This window comes from Chanodichthys erythropterus, chromosome 16, assembly GCF_024489055.1.
Source record: "Chanodichthys erythropterus isolate Z2021 chromosome 16, ASM2448905v1, whole genome shotgun sequence".
Lineage (NCBI taxonomy): Eukaryota > Metazoa > Chordata > Actinopteri > Cypriniformes > Xenocyprididae > Chanodichthys > Chanodichthys erythropterus.
Genome location: NC_090236.1, coordinates 46,539,482 through 46,558,163, shown reverse-complemented (window position 1 = coordinate 46,558,163; position 18,682 = coordinate 46,539,482). Strand labels below are relative to the sequence as shown.

Sequence of the window (18,682 nt, the reverse complement as noted above, 5' to 3'; positions counted from 1 at the left end):
CTGTGTCTGTACATGTCAGAATAAAACAAGCGCAGTACAGTGCAGAGAATGTGGCGGTGTCCAGTGGTGACAAATGTCATGTAAAACTATCAAAATCAGCCAATTAATTGGAACCTAAAGCCTTTGCACCCTGTATTTATATGCAGTGTATTTACTTTTAAGTTCAATGGAAAATACACCATTACATCTGCTTATATACAGTATGTAACATAAATTGCACTTCCATGATGCATATGATTCCTTCCTATGCTTAAAGCACAGCTCAAACATGCTCTAACACATTTTTTTGTCTAAATATATAATATGATTTCACATATTGATTGTGTTATGTATTATTTTTGTATGCAATCATTTACATTCTGCAAAAACATTTTTAAATGACTGATTTTGACCAAGCAAACCAAGCAAAGTTCCAAAACAACACAGCTTTTAAAACAATGTACAATTCTTTATTTACTGGAGGAACAACACAGGCAAACTAGATTTTTTTGAGGTGCAGTACAAGCTACAAATTTTTCATATTTTTGTTTGAGACACCATTGAAGGGATAGTTCTTCTCTGTATTTTTTTGTTTGTTTATTTGTTTGTTTGAGACACTATTAAAGGGATAGTTCAACCAAAAATGAAAATTCTGTTATCATTTCCTCACCCTCAAGTTGTTCCAAACCTGTATAAATATATTGTGTTATATTGTGTTCTGCTGAACACAAAGGAAGATATTTTGAAGAATGTTTGTAACTAAAGAGTTGTAAGGTACCATTGACTTCCATAGTATGGAAAAAAAATACTATGTAAGTCAATGGTGCCCTACAACTGTGCTCAGCAGAACAAAGAAATGTTCTTTTTTGGGTGAACTATCTCTTTAACATTAGTGATAAGTGGGCTTATATTGGATAGCTACTAGTCACTTTCATTAATTAATTTTCAAAAAACAAATCATCCTTTTGATCCCCAATAGCAGCAAAATCTTCAGGGCTTTAAGTCAAGTACCCCCTCTTTAGACAATTCTGCATTGCTATAGTTCAGGGGTGGCGAACATCGATCCCGGAGAACCTCAGTCCTGCAGAGTTTAGCTCAACCCTGATAAAAACTCACCTGCCTATAGCTTTCTGGTAACCCTTCAGACCTTGATTAGCTTGTTCACGTATGTTTGATTAGGGTTGGAGCTGAACTCTGCAGGACTGTGGCTCTCCAGGACTGACGTTAGCCATCCCTGCTATAGTTGAAAATTTTGTCAATACAAGAACCTCACTCTAAGACCGTGTCTACACCGGATGTGATGCGTCAAAAGACAATAGAACCCATTATACACTGTAAAAAATGACCGTGATTTTAACAGTAAAAGACTGTAAAAATGCTGCGGTGAAAAACTGTCAATTGGTTTACAGAAAGTTTCCGTACTATATACGGTGAATAACTGTAATAAATCTAACGGTACATTTAATGTAATTTTACGGTAAAATACCGTTAAATTCACAGTTTTTGGAAGTGAAAAATAACAATTCATTGTAAAATTTACAGTGAAAAAATGTAAATTGACATTCCCACAATTCCCTGTGTGACACTTCACATTTGATATATTTTCGTTGAAATAACTGTTTCTTTCTTGTTTTTTCTATTTTTTTTTTCTAATCAGTTATGTACATTAGGGTTTTATGTTACATCTAATGTTGTTAAATTAATGTATATTGCATTTTTAAAATTTCATGCATGTTACCATGATGGTGTTTAGTGTGTGTGTGAATGACATTGTGTGCACAATCTATATATTAGTATTGTCCTCCTCAGCTTGTGGAAAAGCTGCTTGTGATGAACTTTGATTCATCATGTGACTCTTATCACCATTGTGTTTGGTGACTGTCAGCGTATGGTATGGTAAGGTACAAAACAGATATTAGTACTTCATTAGGTTGGTAAATTAACATTATATCAGTTAATGAAATACCTTATTTTACCGTAAATTTAACAGATTTGTTTTTACGTTGCTACTGTATTTTTTATGATAAAGTCCTGGCAACCACAGCTGCCGGATTTTTACTGTAAATTTTACTGGGATTTTTTTTTACAGTGTAATCAGTGATATTGTCTACACTGGATGCAACGTGACGCGACAAAACAAATTCCCCATTCTATTTCTGACATAGTCTAAGTGCTTTGCAACGGTCAGTTTGTCGCATAGACAGCTTTTAGCTGTCGCGATGCAACGCAACAAAAGTCATGCCTAGTGTAGACAACTGGGCATAAATGTACATTCTTTTAATTGCACTTATGGAATATGATTTTAATTGACTATAGATAGAAAAGGTTTGGCTTTCATTAACATATATTTTTCTGTTGTTTCCTACAAGGTATGTTAATTGCCCACAAACATAAAGAGGTGATATATGGAAATGGAAATGTCATCTCAGTCAGCACAGATGCAAAACATGAGAAAATGAATGTTTGATTCTATAGTTTGTTGCATTAGGCTTTTCATCAGAATAACAATACCACCTAGAAGACATATACTATATTTCCATATTCCATATGTAAATCGTTGTCAAGAATATGCTAGACTTACACAGCTCTTCTTCTCAGAGTCATCATGACATGAAATCCACTATTTGAAGGTGTAAATGGTTGGGATTTTCCACTCAGTAAGGCCAGAACTGTTGCAGTACATTTCCTCCAAAAGATCCTCTCCAATCTGATGTACGCAGGCACAAGGACACAGCTCCAGTTTATCGACAGTGTCATACACATCCCATTGGTTCAGCCATCAGAGCAGTGAAAATAGACCTTAGTTTTCAAAAGAACTTGTCATCAATACGGAAATGAGGTCGTGTGACATCGTCAGGGTTGATGAACACAGAAATGGACTTGCCTGGATTCTCGGTTACCAATTGCTGTAGCTTCTTGGCCAAGCGGTCATCTGGCTGCTGGTGATCTACTGAGGAAGGATCTGCCAGCGGAGAGGGCAGTCCTGAGTAACTCCCGCGACGTTGCATCTCCTGTGTCAGTCTGTTGGCCGCCTTAGCTTGTTCGATGATGGAGTGTAGGTGTTCAACCGGATCTGAGCGTACCAGTGCTAGCTTACGGGCATGAAATATGGTGGTTTCATCACACAAGTGCTCCAACATGTTACACTGCGGGATGAAATAGTTAGGGCAGGTTTTGTTGACAAGGCAGTGCTGCAGGTCATCAATGAGACCTAGCAGGAAGTGTGCAGCATAGTCTTCCTGTGACAAATAGCTTGCAGGTAGTCGGTCACAGGCCCACAACATGATGCTGCGTAAGTAGTAAGGACTGATAGCAGTGGGTTGGGCTAGAAGCTTGACAACAATCGCCTTGCATGCCTGGTAAGCTTGCATGAGGCCTGGTGAAATGCACTTTTTCAACTGCACCTCGCTGCGGGCGAAAGAAAGACGCCACTCATTTTCCTGGCAACCAGAGGCTGAGCAGGAAGGCAGCAGATAAAAGCCGCCGATAACCTCCTCCTCTGTGATTTTGCCATCCCAGAAGTGGTTCTCCATCAGCCAGCTCTGAGCAACCGCTGGCCAGCCTTTAAAAGACACCACAGGAACAATGTCATAAAGCATGCGGCTACTGCCCACACCTAAAATCATAGACAGCATCGTGCTGTGACGCTCAACCCGCTCCACCCTCGGGGTGCCTCTTTGTGGCTTGCGCTGTAACTCTGCCAGCACCAGTCCAACAGCTTCATGGAACCAGTCAGCTACCAGTGTGGGTGAGAAGAAGTAGTTGGTGGTGCCATTCAGATGGTCAGTCAGTGTGCAACAGTCCCGCCAACGGTTAATGGTACCATCATCAAAGAGTCGCAAGCTGAGCCAAGAATGACCCAGTGCTGAGTGGCGCATATCCAGTGTGACAGGCTGGTTCCGGTCGTGCAGCTTCAGTGCAGGAACCAACAGGGTGAAGGCCATGTCATAGTCAGAGCCACGGTTATAGATGCCAAGTTCATCAAGATCCATGTCCACCACACCTTCTCGCACACCACCGGACAACAGTAGGTACTCATTTGCGACAGGCAACTTTTGGTCCAGCTTTTGCACCATGCCTGAATCAGAGACAAAATAGAGTATATACAGTATAAATGTACACCATAACCAAGATTCTTGTAGCTGATGATAACTGTACAAAAAATGAAATATTTCTTTCAAAAATACAAATTTATATATATATATATATATATATATATATATATATATATATATATATATATATGTGACCCGTCACAGAAACCAGGGACACAAGTCGGCAGCACAACTATTGAGCAAACTGAGACAGAAGCGATTTTTTTTTTTTTTTTTTCAAAATTGGTGATTTTAGTTTTTTTGCAGAATCTGTTAGTTGAGATCATGAAGAAGCATCTCTGTGTTTTAGATATTGGTTTATTTAAAAGCGTACATTTTGATGTTGAAATTGGCTTGTTTTTAGAGATTCTATCTCGCAGTAGGGGCGTGTCATTGTCTGTTTGTATTTCCATACTGGAATCGGATACGCCGGCTTTTGTTTCTTTTGTTATTGCCGCCACCCTCCAAGGGAAGCATGGCTACTTAGTATGCAGCGCTCTGGCCGGCTCTAGCTGATATCAAAATTTAATGAAGATGGACGCCGCAAAGAATATAGCAGACGAGCTGAACCGTGGCCGTTACACCGAAAATGTTTTGAAGTACAACATACGGCTGGATTCTTTAGCTGCGGAAAAAGAGTGGCAGGACATGCAAATTATTGGACATTTAGAGGCAAACAGATGCATAGTGCAAACTTCGGAGATGGTTACATCCACAAAGAAGACCCCGACAAAGAGAAAGTGTGCCCGAACAGCTTATTTCATTGGAGGCAACAGTTTCCATAAACATCAAAGTTTGTCGTTTTGTGTTCATTCTGAGAACACGTAGGCTACACGTTATCTCATGTGTCTATTGTTATTAGCTAGCTCAGGACATGAGAACAGATGTCACTCGCAGTTAACACGCTTTTTGATAATCGTTGTTGTAACGTTTTGCGTATCCATCGAATGAAACGTACATTATTTGAACTCTGTCTGTTTTCCACGTTGCTATTTTAAACAAACCATACGGTACGGTTCGATTTTTTTTACCGAGAACCGTTGCACCCCTAATACATATATATCCGAGTCCTGATATATAACGTCCGATTCCGATCGAGTCTGAAACCACGTGATCGGGCCCGATTTCCGATCACATGATCGGATCTGGACATCCCTAAATATATTTAAATTCATTTTAAGTTATCTCACGGCCTACCTGGAGGATCACTGAGGCCCCCTAGTGGGCTTTGGCACTGTCCAAAGCCATTATAACTGTGACCTTAATTATACCGCCTGTAAACTGTTAGTGTCTAAGGACTGTTGCACAAGTGCATGGGCAATATGTTACATTGAACGGGTACGAAAAACCTTGTTTAAACTCTAGGGCCCTATCACACATGTGGCGCCAGGTGCAAAACAAGTGTTTTCATTCTAGTTTCAGCCCGACGTAGTTATTTTCCTGCGCCACATTGTTTAAATAGCAAATGCATTTGTGCGCCCATGGGCCTGCTCATTTGAAAAAGAGGTGTGTTCAGGCGCATTGTTTGCATGTTGCTATTTTGAGGCAACTGAAATAGACTGTAATAAGCAGAGTGTAAGCGTGTTGTGCACCCGCTAATAGACCGCGCCATTGAGCAATATATTACTAACGTGCTCTTTAAATAACAAAAAAATAATAATATTGCGCCACTGAATTTAGACCAGGTTTCAGTTGGTCAATTTTGCAATTTTTTTTTTCATTTGCCACGTTTCTTTGTTCTGAACACAATTATGACAGAAGATCGGACTGCCCAAAATGGACGACCAGGCCAAATTTGTCATCCTGGCTCAAGAGAGCACCATTATTTTTTTTTACTTTTCTGTTTACTTTTGTCATCTTGCCATCACTAGCCCCCCTTTTCTGGATCAGGGCCAACTACAATCATCCTGTCGACCTCCTAAACACCAGTTAACTGAACTACAGCGAGGCTATCATCAGGAGAGCTTTGCGTCCCAATCCAGAGAGCAGGCAGACCCAGAGCAAACTTCTACACCAGCGACCACGGAGATGTCACAAGAGCCCCCCACAGATCAAGCGGCACCACCCGCCATGACGAGTAAGCCAGAGCCTGTGGACAGAGCTTACCATCACCCCGGAAGTGGAGCCCCAGCGTCTGACCAGGGGTGTGAGCCTGTGACACCAGTGGAAGAGGGAACAGAAGCAGAGGACTGGCTGATCAACTTCGACGTGGACTTGTCGGCTCCCACCCTATCCCACCTGGTATTTGAATCTTCATCCTTGTTGAATGACACCATCATCATGTCCAGTCTCCTGTCACTTCCACCACCACAGAGATCAGACAGCTTGTTTGCAGCCCTGCGCTGTCTCTGGGGATGCCCCACCAGGACATCGAGCCGCAGGTCAAGCAACCACTAGCAGCACCTGTAAAGGAGGATCCAGCGGCTCTGCCTCCGGCCTCGGATCCCTTCGTTCCATCTCGGCCCATCGACCTGACAGCTCCGCCCTGGCTCCTCGCACCTTTGGCTCCTCCAGAGACCCTCATCTGATTGACTTCACCGGGTTCCCTCGTCCTGCCGGCTCCCCCTTGATCTGCCGTTGCTCTGCCTACGCCACGGACATCCGGACTGCGCTCTGTCCCTTCTCCACTATGGCTGCAGTGGACTCCTTCTTCCCTCCCTCCAGGGTCACCTCTGTCCTCGGTCTCACCAGCGTCATCCCTGTCCTCGGGTACTCTGGCTCCACCTTCGGCGCTCATCACCGCAACATCGCCATCTCTTTGGTTACCATCATTATTATTTAATGTGTCAGCTGTGTGTTAGTCATTATCCTCATTATGTTCATTACTTAAGTTGTACCTTCACCTTCAGTCTGATCTACGTTACGTTATGGTGTGTTTACCCTACCTGTCTGCCTTCTTGGATATTTGAAATTAAACTTGGATTATTCTGATCACGATTTATCTGTTCTCGTCTTCCTGCCTGAACACAATAGTGTTACGTTCCATGACTGTGTCGTTGGTGTATATATTTTGTCCTGTGTGCTGGGTTTTTTCCCTTTTCTCTGTGTGTCTCTCTCTGCTGCTCTACTAGGTGCTGGGGAGAGAGAGAGAGATCTAGTTGATTGATCACACCTGGGGCTCGTTGTGGCTGTATGCTGAAAAGAAGCTCCCAGAGTTACTCAAACTGAAGCCTGCCTTCCAGAGTGTTGTGTTCCTCTCCTGCTCTGCTTGTTGCTCTGTGTTGTGTGATTAATTGTGTGATTAATTGTGTGAGACGGTGAAGCTTTTCCACAAAGCTAATAGGCTTATTGTAGCCTGAGTTTTGGTCATCTAGTCATTGTTGCTGTCATCTACATGCTCAAACGTGTTGGAAGCTGTAGGGAGGTGGGTGCCTATTTGATTTTTGTAATAAGTTTTCTCCTGTTTTTGGCTAGTTAGGGAGTTAGTGTACTTTTCTGTTGTTTATTTGTTTTCTTTTGGTAGTCTTAAGTAGTTTTACTCCTTAACTAGTCAGATTGTACTTTTGTTTGTTTTTTTGGCAATATCCCCTCCTGAAGTCTCTTTTGCTTCCTTTTGACTAACTTTTTTGCTTTGTCTAAAAGATTTTTTGTTAATAAACCCTTTTGTTGAGCTTCAACTTGTGTCTGTCGTGCAGGGGACGGGCACACTCACTCACCCCAACATTCCATGTTATTTTATTTTTTCACTGTTACTCCCCTTTTCCCTAGACAAACTTTATGCCTGGGACGTAACAATAGAGACAACTATATTTATATTACACTATACTATACTATTACTATACTATAAAATTATTTGATTATGCTGACATGCTGTCATGTTTAAGAGGTCTCATGATTGTTCATGCAATAAATGTGATGTTATTAGATACACAAGCACTTAATTTTTCATGTACATTTCTTAGAGACATAGGATTAGTTACATAATATTGAACAATTTAAGCTACTGTACACTTCCTGTCACATGATATCACTTAACGGAAGAGAGCGGAGAACTTATATTTAGCATCTATTTCCAGTGGATCAGAGGACCTGAAAGTTGACACCAGCACTAGGAAAAAGCATCAGGGATGAGGGGGAGGAAGAATGTGACGTTTACTTGAGTTTATGATAACACTTTGGTATGAGGAACACATATTCACTATTAACTATGACTTTTGCCTCAATAAACTCTTAATTTAATGCTTATTAATAGTTAGTAAGGTAGTTGTTGTAGCGTTTAAAGGTGCCTTTTTTTTAACTGCCTATTTTGGGGCATAATTAGAAATGCGCCGATTCATGCTGCGGCCCCTTTAATTGCTCGCGCTCTCCGCCCCCCCAGAGCTCTCGACTCTATCATTGCATAAACAAAGTTTACACAGCTAATATAACCCTCAAAATGGATCTTTACAAAGTGTTAGTCATGCAGCATGTCTAATCGTGCGAGTTTGGTATTTATTTGGATGTTTACATTTGATTCTGAATGAGTTTGATAGTGCTTCTTGGCTAACGGCTAATGCTACACTGTTGGAGAGATTTATAAAGAATAAAGTTGTGTTTATGCATTATACAGATTGCAAGTGTTTAAAAATGAAAATAGCGACAGCTCTTGTCTCCGTGAATTAGGGCTGCACGATATATCGCATGAGATTGTCACGCGCAATTCATCAATAAAGCCGGTTCCCTGATTACCGCTAAATCTCCATCACCTGCTTTCAAATGCAGCGGCATTTAATAGACAGAGCCGTAGTTCAATGAAAAGCCACGCAATATCGCGTTCATATCGCAGATGAATCGCCTTCGATAATGAACACGATATTGCGTGGCTTTTCAGTGATCTACGGCTCTGTCTATTAAATGCCGCTCCATTTGAAAGCAGGTGATGGAGATTTAACGGTAATCAGGGAACCGGCTTTACTGACGAAATGCGCGTGACAATCTCATGCGATATATCGTGCAGCCCTACCGTGAATACAGTAATAAACGATGGTAACTTTAACCACATTTAACAGTACATTAACAACATGCTAACGAAACAAATATCACTAAAAATATCATGATATCATGGAACATGTCAGTTATTATTGCTCCATCTGCCATTTTTCGCTATTGTCCTTGCTTGCTTACCTAGTCTGATGCTGTCACATCCAGACATTAATACTGGCTGCCCTTGTGTAATGCCTTTCATAATGTTGGGAACATGGGCTGGCATATGCAAATATTGGGGGCGTACACCCCAACTGTTACGTAACAGTCGGTGTTATGTTGAGATTCGCCTGTTCTTCTGAGGTCTTTTAAACAAATGAGATTTATATAAGAAGGAGGAAACAATGGAGTTTGAGACTCACTGTATGTCATTTCCATGTACTGAACTCTTGTCATTCAACTATGCCGAGGTAAATTCAATTTTCAATTCGATGGCACCTTTAAGTTTAGGTATGGGGTAGAATTTAGAAATGTAGAATATAATGGCTCCCCATATTAAGGTGTTACCTTGTTTACATTCCATTGTGCGTCTACAATGATTTTTAAGGGCATAGAGAGTTGATGATGAGCACGGATGCAGCTGGCAGTTTAATGTTCTCATGCATGTCTAATTGTTCTTAAGCACCCAGATAGCATGTAATTATTGAAACAATGTTGAGTCAGTGTTAATGCGTTAACGCTAATTGCATTGAATTAACATTATAAAGTGATGTTGCTGAAAGTATCACTTTTGCACCCTCAGTTAATGCTGAAACAATGTTGAGATTTCAACCACAGATCAATGGTAATATTATTGATTCTAAATTACAAAGAGATATTTCTTCAACATATTGAAACAATGTTGAGATTTCAACAAAAAAAAATCAATGATAATATCATTGAATCAACATTATGAAGTCATGTTAGTTCAATATCACGTTTGCACCCGCATTTAATGTTGAAACAATGATGAGATTAACAAAAAAAAGGCACTACTATTGAATCAACATCACACTATGATTGATTCTACATCACTGATATAATTTGATCAATATTAATGTGATGTTGATTCTAAATCACTTTTGCTGACACATTGAAAATACAGCTGAAATGTCAACAAAATAATGTTGAGATCTGATGTAAGTTAATGTTACATTAATATTTTAGCTACACTTCAGTAGTATGTCAACAAATTCCTATCCATTTCAAAATTTGGGGGAAACCTTTTAAAGTGCCCCTATTATGGATTTTTGAAAATTACCTTTCATGTAGTGTGTAACATAGCTCTAAGTCAATGAAAACATCCTGCAAAGTTTTAAATCTGAAAGTTCAACGTATATAAAGTTATTGTCTCTCAAAAGTAAGAGTCGACTGAGTCAATCAAACAAGCCATTTCGTTGTGATGTCAAAACGAAACATTAGCGTATTACCCACCCACTTATTGCACGAGAAGAAACCACACTGTACACCCGAACAGTGCTACTAACTTATAGATTGAGAACACTGCAATTAAAGTCTGGTATATAGTTAATGCAATGGACCCTTCGCTAAGCCCCGCCCTCCTTAGTTACTGTTGCTACGCCTGTCAAGCTTTCGCGTCTGGCAAGTCATTTACAGTATGTAAGCACCGTTGTCAGACATTTTCAAGGAGATAATTAGTCATTTTTTGCGAACAGGTGAAATATCTGAGAGAGCAAGACAAAAGGGATTATGCGTTCAAGGGATATATCCACGACATAATATGCAACCGATTAGAAAATAATTTGATCAAAATTGAAGCTCTACTAAACTAAAGCTCCCAGCGCGAGCAGCAGCCGCCTCATACGCTGACCATTCAAATGGGAAACACACAATTTATTGAGGAAAAGCTTTGTTCATCCACAGCAGGTTAAGTGAAATTTGGGAAAGTAACCTAATAATTATAAATCAAACAGCTTGTCTTGTGGAATAAACACAAGACGTTAGCCTGACCACTTTGCAATGATAACATTCTCCCGCTTATATTTTTAGCATGCCAGGCTAACGTAACTCCGTCTTGCCTTTAATAATTTTATTTCATGTTCAAATAATATTTGAACATGAAATAAAATTGTTAAAGGCAAGACGGAGTTATGTTAGCCTGGCGTGCTAAAAATATAAGCGGGAGAATGTTATTGTCACAGACACGTCAGGTTCCACCTCACTCCAGTACCCACGCGCCCAATCACCAGCGTACTAATGACCGCCACCTGAAGCTCATCACATCAGTCATCAACACCAGCGCTTAAACCCCACACTCACACACACTCAATGTCCGGTCTCGTTTGTGTTACACCAGTTGTAAACTTACCTCAAGGACTCCCAAAGCGATACTTACCCAGCTTCATCATCTCCTTCGTCTCCATTGTCTCCAGTTCTCCTCGTGTGCCTACCTGCTGGTGTGTGTGAGTGTTCCCATCTGCCTTCTCCAGCGTCTCCCTCTTCATTCATCTGCAACGATAATAAGGACAGTATTATCTCTCATTCCACCTCTGAAATCTTCCACCACTCCATTCACCACCCGTTTTGCTCTGCTGTATGCTCAATAAACATCATAACTGCTTTTATTCCTGCCTCCGGTGTCTCTGTTATAACAGAAGACCGGACCATAAAAGCATCAGCATGAGCCATCAGGACCCCTTTCAGGAGCTCGTGGACGTATTACGTCGAGCACTCACCTCCCAACCACCATCACCAGTCCCATGGCCAAACCGGCGCCCTACTCTGGATCGGTGGAGGAATGCAGCGGATTCCTTCTACAGTGTGAGTTGGTTCTGGAGATGCAACCGCACCTCTACCCCACCGACACGGCTAAAATAGCGTTTATAATATCACAACTGCAAGGTAAGGCCCTTCTATGGGCGGATTCTCTCTGGACTCAAAGAAGCTCTGTCGTTAAATCATACCCTGCATTCGTCTCTCACTTCAGAGAAGTCTTTGGAAAACCCCTGACCGACTCGTCTACTGGTGAGAAATTGTAAAACCTTAAACAAGGAAACAAAAATGTTAATGATTATGCCTTGCAGTTTCAAACGCTAGCCGCAACCAGTGGTTGGAACGAACAAGCCCTCATCACCACCTTTCGACAAGGGCTGGAGCCCAACGTGCGGTTGCATCTCGCTGCATACGAGGACTCCCTAGGACTCGAACGCTTCATCCAACTCGCCATCCGCGTGGGTTCTCGTATGCAGTCGTGCCTCCAAGAGCACCAGAGCCAGCCACCAACCACCACACTCCTCCGTCGGTCCGAACCCGTCAGCTCCCCAGAACCAGCAAGTGAACCCATGCAAGTGGATAACTCCCGCTTATCTTCTACAGAAAGACAGAGACGGCTGACCCTGAATCTATGTCTATATTGTGGATCCCCTGGGCATGTAATCTCCACATGCCCAATTCGTCCTCCTTGACCCGTGGTGAGTGCCATCATTCCCTCAATCCAAAAAATGAAACCACTCACTACTGTAGTAAACCTTACTGCTGTTAATGCTTCCATTCCAGTGGTGGTGCTCCTCGATTCAGGGTCAGCAGGAAATTTCATTACCGGCGCCCTCTGTCGACACCTTGGGCTCAAGACCTCGCCTTCTCCGACTGTTTACAAGGTCCACTCCATCACGGGCAAACCCCTGAGTCGAAGAATGATCCGACGGGTGACTGAACCGCTTCAGCTACAAGTGGGTATCTTCCACACCGAGAACATCCATCTGCTGGTTCTGGAGGAATCCACCGCTGATGTGGTTCTAGGGCGCCCATGGTTGGAACAACACAACCCCACCATCTCCTGGCGCACGGGCGAAGTCCTGAAGTGGGGCGACCACTGCTTCTACAGCTGCTTCCCAGACCTTCCCACTCCAAGATCTCCTCTCTCCAAAGACATCTCCATGAACGCAACCTCCATCAAAAGTCCTGTGGATAAGCGCTCCGTCAACATTCCACCCGATTATGCCCACTTCAGTGACGTCTTTTGCCCGCAACGCGCCTCCAAGCTTCCTCAACACCGGCCATGGGACTGCGCCATCGATCTGTTGCCGGGTGAACCAGTGCCTAGGGGACGCATATACCCCCTGTCAGTACCGGAGGAGAAGGCCATGGAGGAATATATCAAAGAGGCCCTTAACCAAGGATACATCTGCCCGTCTACTTCCCCTACTGCTTCAAGCTTCTTCTTCGTGGGCAAGAAGGACGGAGGCTTGCGGCCCTGCATCGATTATCGCTCCTTGAACAAGATAACCGTCAAGTTCAGGTACCCACTTCCCCTCGTCCCAGCGGCCCTGGAACACCTCCGTGGTGCCACTGTGTTCACGAAGCTGGACCTCCGCAGGGGGTCGAGTGGAAGACCACCTTCGTCACGCCCACCGGCCACTACGAGTACCTCGTTATGCCGTATGGCCTGGTCAACGCCCCCTCCGTATTCCAGGACTTCATCCATGAGGTGCTCCGGGAGTTCCTCCACAAGTCCGTCCTAGTGTATATAGATGACATCCTTATTTTCTCCCGGAGCTTGGCCGAACATCGCCACCACGTTGCGGAGGTCCTCCAACGCTTACGGCAGTTCCATCTATTCCTGAAAGCAGAGAAGTGCTCATTCCATCAGCCCTCTGTCCACTTCCTGGGATACATGATAGATCACAGTGGCATCCAGATGGACAAGGGGAAGGTTTCCGCCATCCAGAACTGGCCAACCCCAAGTACCATAAAAGAACTCCAACGCTTCCTAGGTTTCTCCAACTTTTACCGCCGTTTCATCAAGAACTATAGCACCATCGTCAGTCCACTCACCAACCTACTCCGTCATCAGCCCAAGTCTCTGTCCTGGTCCCAACCTGCCAACGAAGCTTTTGAACACCTCAAGAAAGCCTTCACCACCGCTCCCCTCCTCGTCCACCCCAATCCAGACTTGCCATTCGTCGTTGAGGTGGACGCCTCCACCACCGGAGTGGGAGCGGTCCTATCACAGCAGCAGGGGAATCAAAGTAGGCTCCATCCATGTGCCTTCTTCTCCCACAAGCTCAACCCGGCGGAGGTTAATTACGACATCGGGGACCGGGAACTCCTGGCTGTCAAGCTCGCCCTTGAAGAGTGGAGGCATTGGTTGGAGGGAGCCAACCATCCGTTCCAGGTACTCACTGACCACAAAAACCTTGAGTACCTAAAGGCTGCCAAACGACTCAACCCTCGCGTCTCCATGCACCCGAGGAAAAGAACGAAGACCCCGACACCATCCTGCCCGAATCCATATTTATGAACCCCATCGAGTGGTCAGAAGAGACACTCCCCTCCTCCAATGCCTCCTCACGAACTCCGCCGGGTTGCCCCCAGGGCTTGCGTTACATCAACCGGACAAGACGCACTCCACTCCTGCACTCCGTTCACTCTTCACTTGGCACTGGTCACCCGGGGGTCAATGAGACCCTCTCGCTGCTCAAACAGCGCTTCTGGTGGCCAAACATGGCCAACGACGTCAGAAGGTACGTGCAGGGCTGCAGGGAGTGCGCCATCTCCAAGAGCCCACGCCATCTTCCCACCGGCAAGCTCCATCCTCTGCCCGTTCCTGAGAGGCCCTGGTCACACCTGGGGGTCGACTTCGTCACCGACCTCCCAGAGTCTGATGGTAACACATGCATTCTAGTCGTCGTAGACTGTTTCTCCAAGGCCTGCCGACTCATTCCCCTGGAGGGTCTACCTACAGCCATGACCACAGCCGAGTTAATGTTCAACCATGTCTTCCATCATTATGGAATCCCCGAGGACATTGTCTCTGATAGAGGACCTCAATTTATCTCCCGAGTCTGGAAGGCTTTCTTCTTGCTCCTGGGTGTGACCGTCAGCCTATCGTCTGGATACCATCCTCAGTCGAACGGGCAGACGAAACGGAAGATCCGGGAGATCGGCCGCTTCCTGCGTACCTTCTGTCACGGCCACCAGAACTCCTGGAACCAGTACCTGGGTTGGGCCGAGTACGCCCAGAACTCCCTCCGTCAAGCCACCACTGGATTAACACCTTTCCAATGCGTACTCGGTTTCCAACCCCCACTGTTCCCCTGGAACGGGGAACCCTCCAACGTTCCTGCCGTCGACTACTGGTTTCGGGAGAGCGAGAGGGTATGGGACTCAGCTCACCACCAGCTGCAGAGAGCCCTACGCAGGCGCAAGATGACAGCCGACCTTCGGCGCTCCCACGCTCCAACCTACCAACCGGGGCAGAAGGTCTGGCTGTCCACCAGGGACATCAGGATGCGCCTGCCCTGCAAGAAGCTGAGTCCCCGCTTCATTGGCCCATTCACCATCCTGCGACAGATCAACCCCGTCACCTACCGGTTACAACTCCCTGCACAGTACAAAAGAATTCATCCCACCTTCCACGTGTCACTATTAAAACCTCACCACCCTTCTGTTCTTCCCTCCACAGAACCTGGCGTGGCAGCCGTCGAGCCCCCCCTTCCACTCATCCTGGACGATGGAACTGCTTACGTGGTACGTCCCCAAGAATGATATCCTTGATCCTGCTCTGTTACAGGCTTTCCACACTAACCACCCAGACAGGCCTGCCCCATGACCTCGAGGACGACCACCACGACGTCGGGGTCCTCGGCCCTCAGGAGCGGGCCGTGGGAGGGGGGGGTACTGTCACAGACACGTCAGGTTCCACCTCACTCCAGTACCCACGCACCCAATCACCAGCGTACTAATCACCGCCACCTGAAGCTCATCACATCAGTCATCAACACCAGCACTTAAACCCCACACTCACACACACTCACTGTCCGGTCTCGTTTGTGTTACACCAGTTGTAAACTTACCTCAAGGACTCCCAAAGCGATACTTACCCAGCTTCATCATCTCCTTCGTCTCCATTGTCTCCAGTTCTCCTCGTGTGCCTACCTGCCAGTGTGTGTGAGTGTTCCCATCTGCCTTCTCCAGCGTCTCCCTCTTCATTCATCTGCAACGATAATAAGGACAGTATTATCTCTCATTCCACCTCTGAAATCTTCCACCACTCCATTCACCACCCGTTTTGCTCTGCTGTATGCTCAATAAACATCATAACTGCTTTTATTCCTGCCTCCGGTGTCTCTGTTATAACAGTTATCATATGCATTATGAACAAAGAACCGTCATTATTTCCAGGCAATGATGTGCTGAGTTAGCTAGCTAGATAACCTACTCGTCAGATTGTCCTACCTGGGCTTACTGCATATGCATACATCCATATTACATCATTGTTGTCATGATAAATAACACAAAATTACGGTACATGCATTATTGTAAGGGTAGGTTTAGTGTTGGGGTAGGTGTAGATGTTAATAAAGCCATAGACCACGTTAATATCACGCTGGAAGCACAATCTGATGGGTAACGTTAGCATTTTTCAGACTTTGTTAAAGTTACCTACTGTTTCAATGGGATGTAGCAAAATCTGACAGGGTAGCACAAATTGTCATAACACCGGCATTTCTCCCCTTGGGTTTTAGGTTTCAGGAAAGGAAAAAAATTCCACCACCCTGTCCAAACTTTTAGGATACCGGGTATCAGGTTAACACAATCCATAGGCACAACGCTCCGGCATGTTCCCTCACTCGAAAGCTTGACAGACCTCCCACGCCTAATAACGGTTGCTAAACCACGATTGGCCTGTGGCGGTTTTTGGACCTGGCTTAGCGAAGGGTCAATTTAAAACACTTATCTTTCATTAACGAGGAATTTAGTATTATTTTTGTGTGGCTCAACATTTGTGTAATGCTGTGGTTCAGAAGATGAAGGTTCAAACTGGTTTCAACAAACATAAGGTTCTTTAAACAAACTCCGGTAATCCAATGGTCAGCGGGCAATGTGACAGTGTCTACACACAAACAATACTGGACAAAGAATGAGTTAAAGGATTAGTAAGTTAAAGCCACGGCAAAAGCCATGGAGGAGCTGTTGAGAGAGACCTTGGAGATGACAGTGGGAGGAGCCATGGAGGAGATGACAGTGGAAGGAGCCTTGGAGGAGATGACAATAGAAGGGCCAATGGAGGAGTGGATGGTAGTATCCAGGGAACGGACAGCCGACGAGATTTTAGAGTGAGCCAGGAGACGGCCATGATGGAAGTGATCCACAGCGGCAGTGATGGGAGGAGCCAAGGTAATTTGAGCCTGACTGACAGAGGCTATGCAGGGAGATGGTGAGACCCAGGAGATATCCGATGGACTGAGAGACATGGTGACACCGACAGACAGGGAGACCAAGACGGAGTCCAGTTGATGAGTGGCTGAGGTGAAACCATGGGGCCGAGGGACCAAGGTGATGGCAGTGTGAGTGAGGACCCCGGTGAAGCCTGAGGGATGGAGGAGTCTGATGGAGCCATAGGGGTGAATGGATGGATCGCAGCAGACAGCCCGGTGGTCCGTGGTGGTGGTGAGGCCACGACTGACCAGGGTGGAGCCGGTGAGACGAGGGAGCCTGGTGGAGTCGAAGGGATGAAGGTCCCAGGTGGAGCCGAGGGTGCGAGGACCCATGGCACCACTGATTGGTCGACGGTCCGAGGTCCGAGCCCGGGACTCTTAACACCAGTGCAGAGCTAGGGACTGGAAGCCCCAAGGCAGATCAAGACTGCATGGCAGGGCTGATGATGAAGGGCTGAAGGGAGCCAGCGGAGGCACAGCTGAGGGAATGGCTGGCTTCGGTGTAACGGGCAGAAGAGACAGACTGGGTGTGGATGAAGGCTCTGTGATGGACAGGGATGGTGGCAGTGGAGAACCCTCTGTGAAGGACAGGACTGGAGGTGATGACAAACTCCTGGTGATGGGCAAGGCTGGTGATGACGACAAACTAGGGCTGGACAGGACCAGTGATGAAGGCATTGATGATTCTGAGCTGGGTGGTACCAGCAGTGACAATGAAGACAGAGGTGATGAACATACATAAATCCAGAAAGGGACCAACAGCAGAGAAGGTTTGTGGGGAGGCAGGGTGGGAAGCACTACATCTGACTTCCAGTCCATCAGCCATCCCTCTGTATCCAGTTCCACTAACACCCCCACTGGCATGGATATAGCAGCTGGCTCACACACCTGGTCAGCCAGGACCTCTGGCTTCTCTTTCCGGGACGGATGTGGCTGCTGGCTCTGGCGCCTTGGCGGGCTTTGGCTCAGGCTCGATTTCCATGGTGGGTAAATGGCTGGGTCTCTTGATCTGCAGTGGGCTCTTGCTCTGTATCCATGGTGGGCATGGGCATTGGGTCTGTCTCTGGGGCACTGATGGATGGTGAGTGGGACTGGACGCTGGTTGCTGGATTCTCTTCTGCTTCTCCCACAGCAAAACATCCATCGACCCACAGGGCAAAGCTGATGTACTTAGCCAGCGTCCAGCAGGAGTTTCCCACGGGCATCACCAGCCGAATCTCGTAGTCGAGTCTGATCCAAAACCCTCCATGAGCGTAATGTCATCTCAGGTGGCAAGATGGCAGACGCTCACAAACTCCTTCACGTACTCCTCAAGGTCTCTTCCATTTTGAATATACAAATTGTAGCTCCTTCCATCAGTTTGTTGCCATTCCAAGGGAAGGAAGAAGGAAGCAATCTTCTAACTTCTCATTTTAAAGGTCCGGTATTCTGAAACACTATGGTTCAGAAGAAGATGAAGGTTCAAACTGGTTTCAACAAACAAAAGGT

The 18,682-nt window shown here is 45.4% G+C and overlaps 1 protein-coding gene across 1 annotated transcript in view; it reads right to left on the bottom strand.

The window, feature by feature from the left end:
* Positions 1 to 2,786: 2,786 nt before the first annotated feature.
* Positions 2,787 to 18,682, bottom strand: part of mb21d2 (Mab-21 domain containing 2) — a 159,414-nt gene continuing 143,518 nt past the window's right edge. Inside the window, exon 2 of the mRNA XM_067363860.1 lies at positions 2,787 to 4,057. Within this exon, the coding sequence (XP_067219961.1) occupies positions 2,787 to 4,057 (1,271 nt within the window). The remainder of the gene's footprint in view (positions 4,058 to 18,682) is intronic.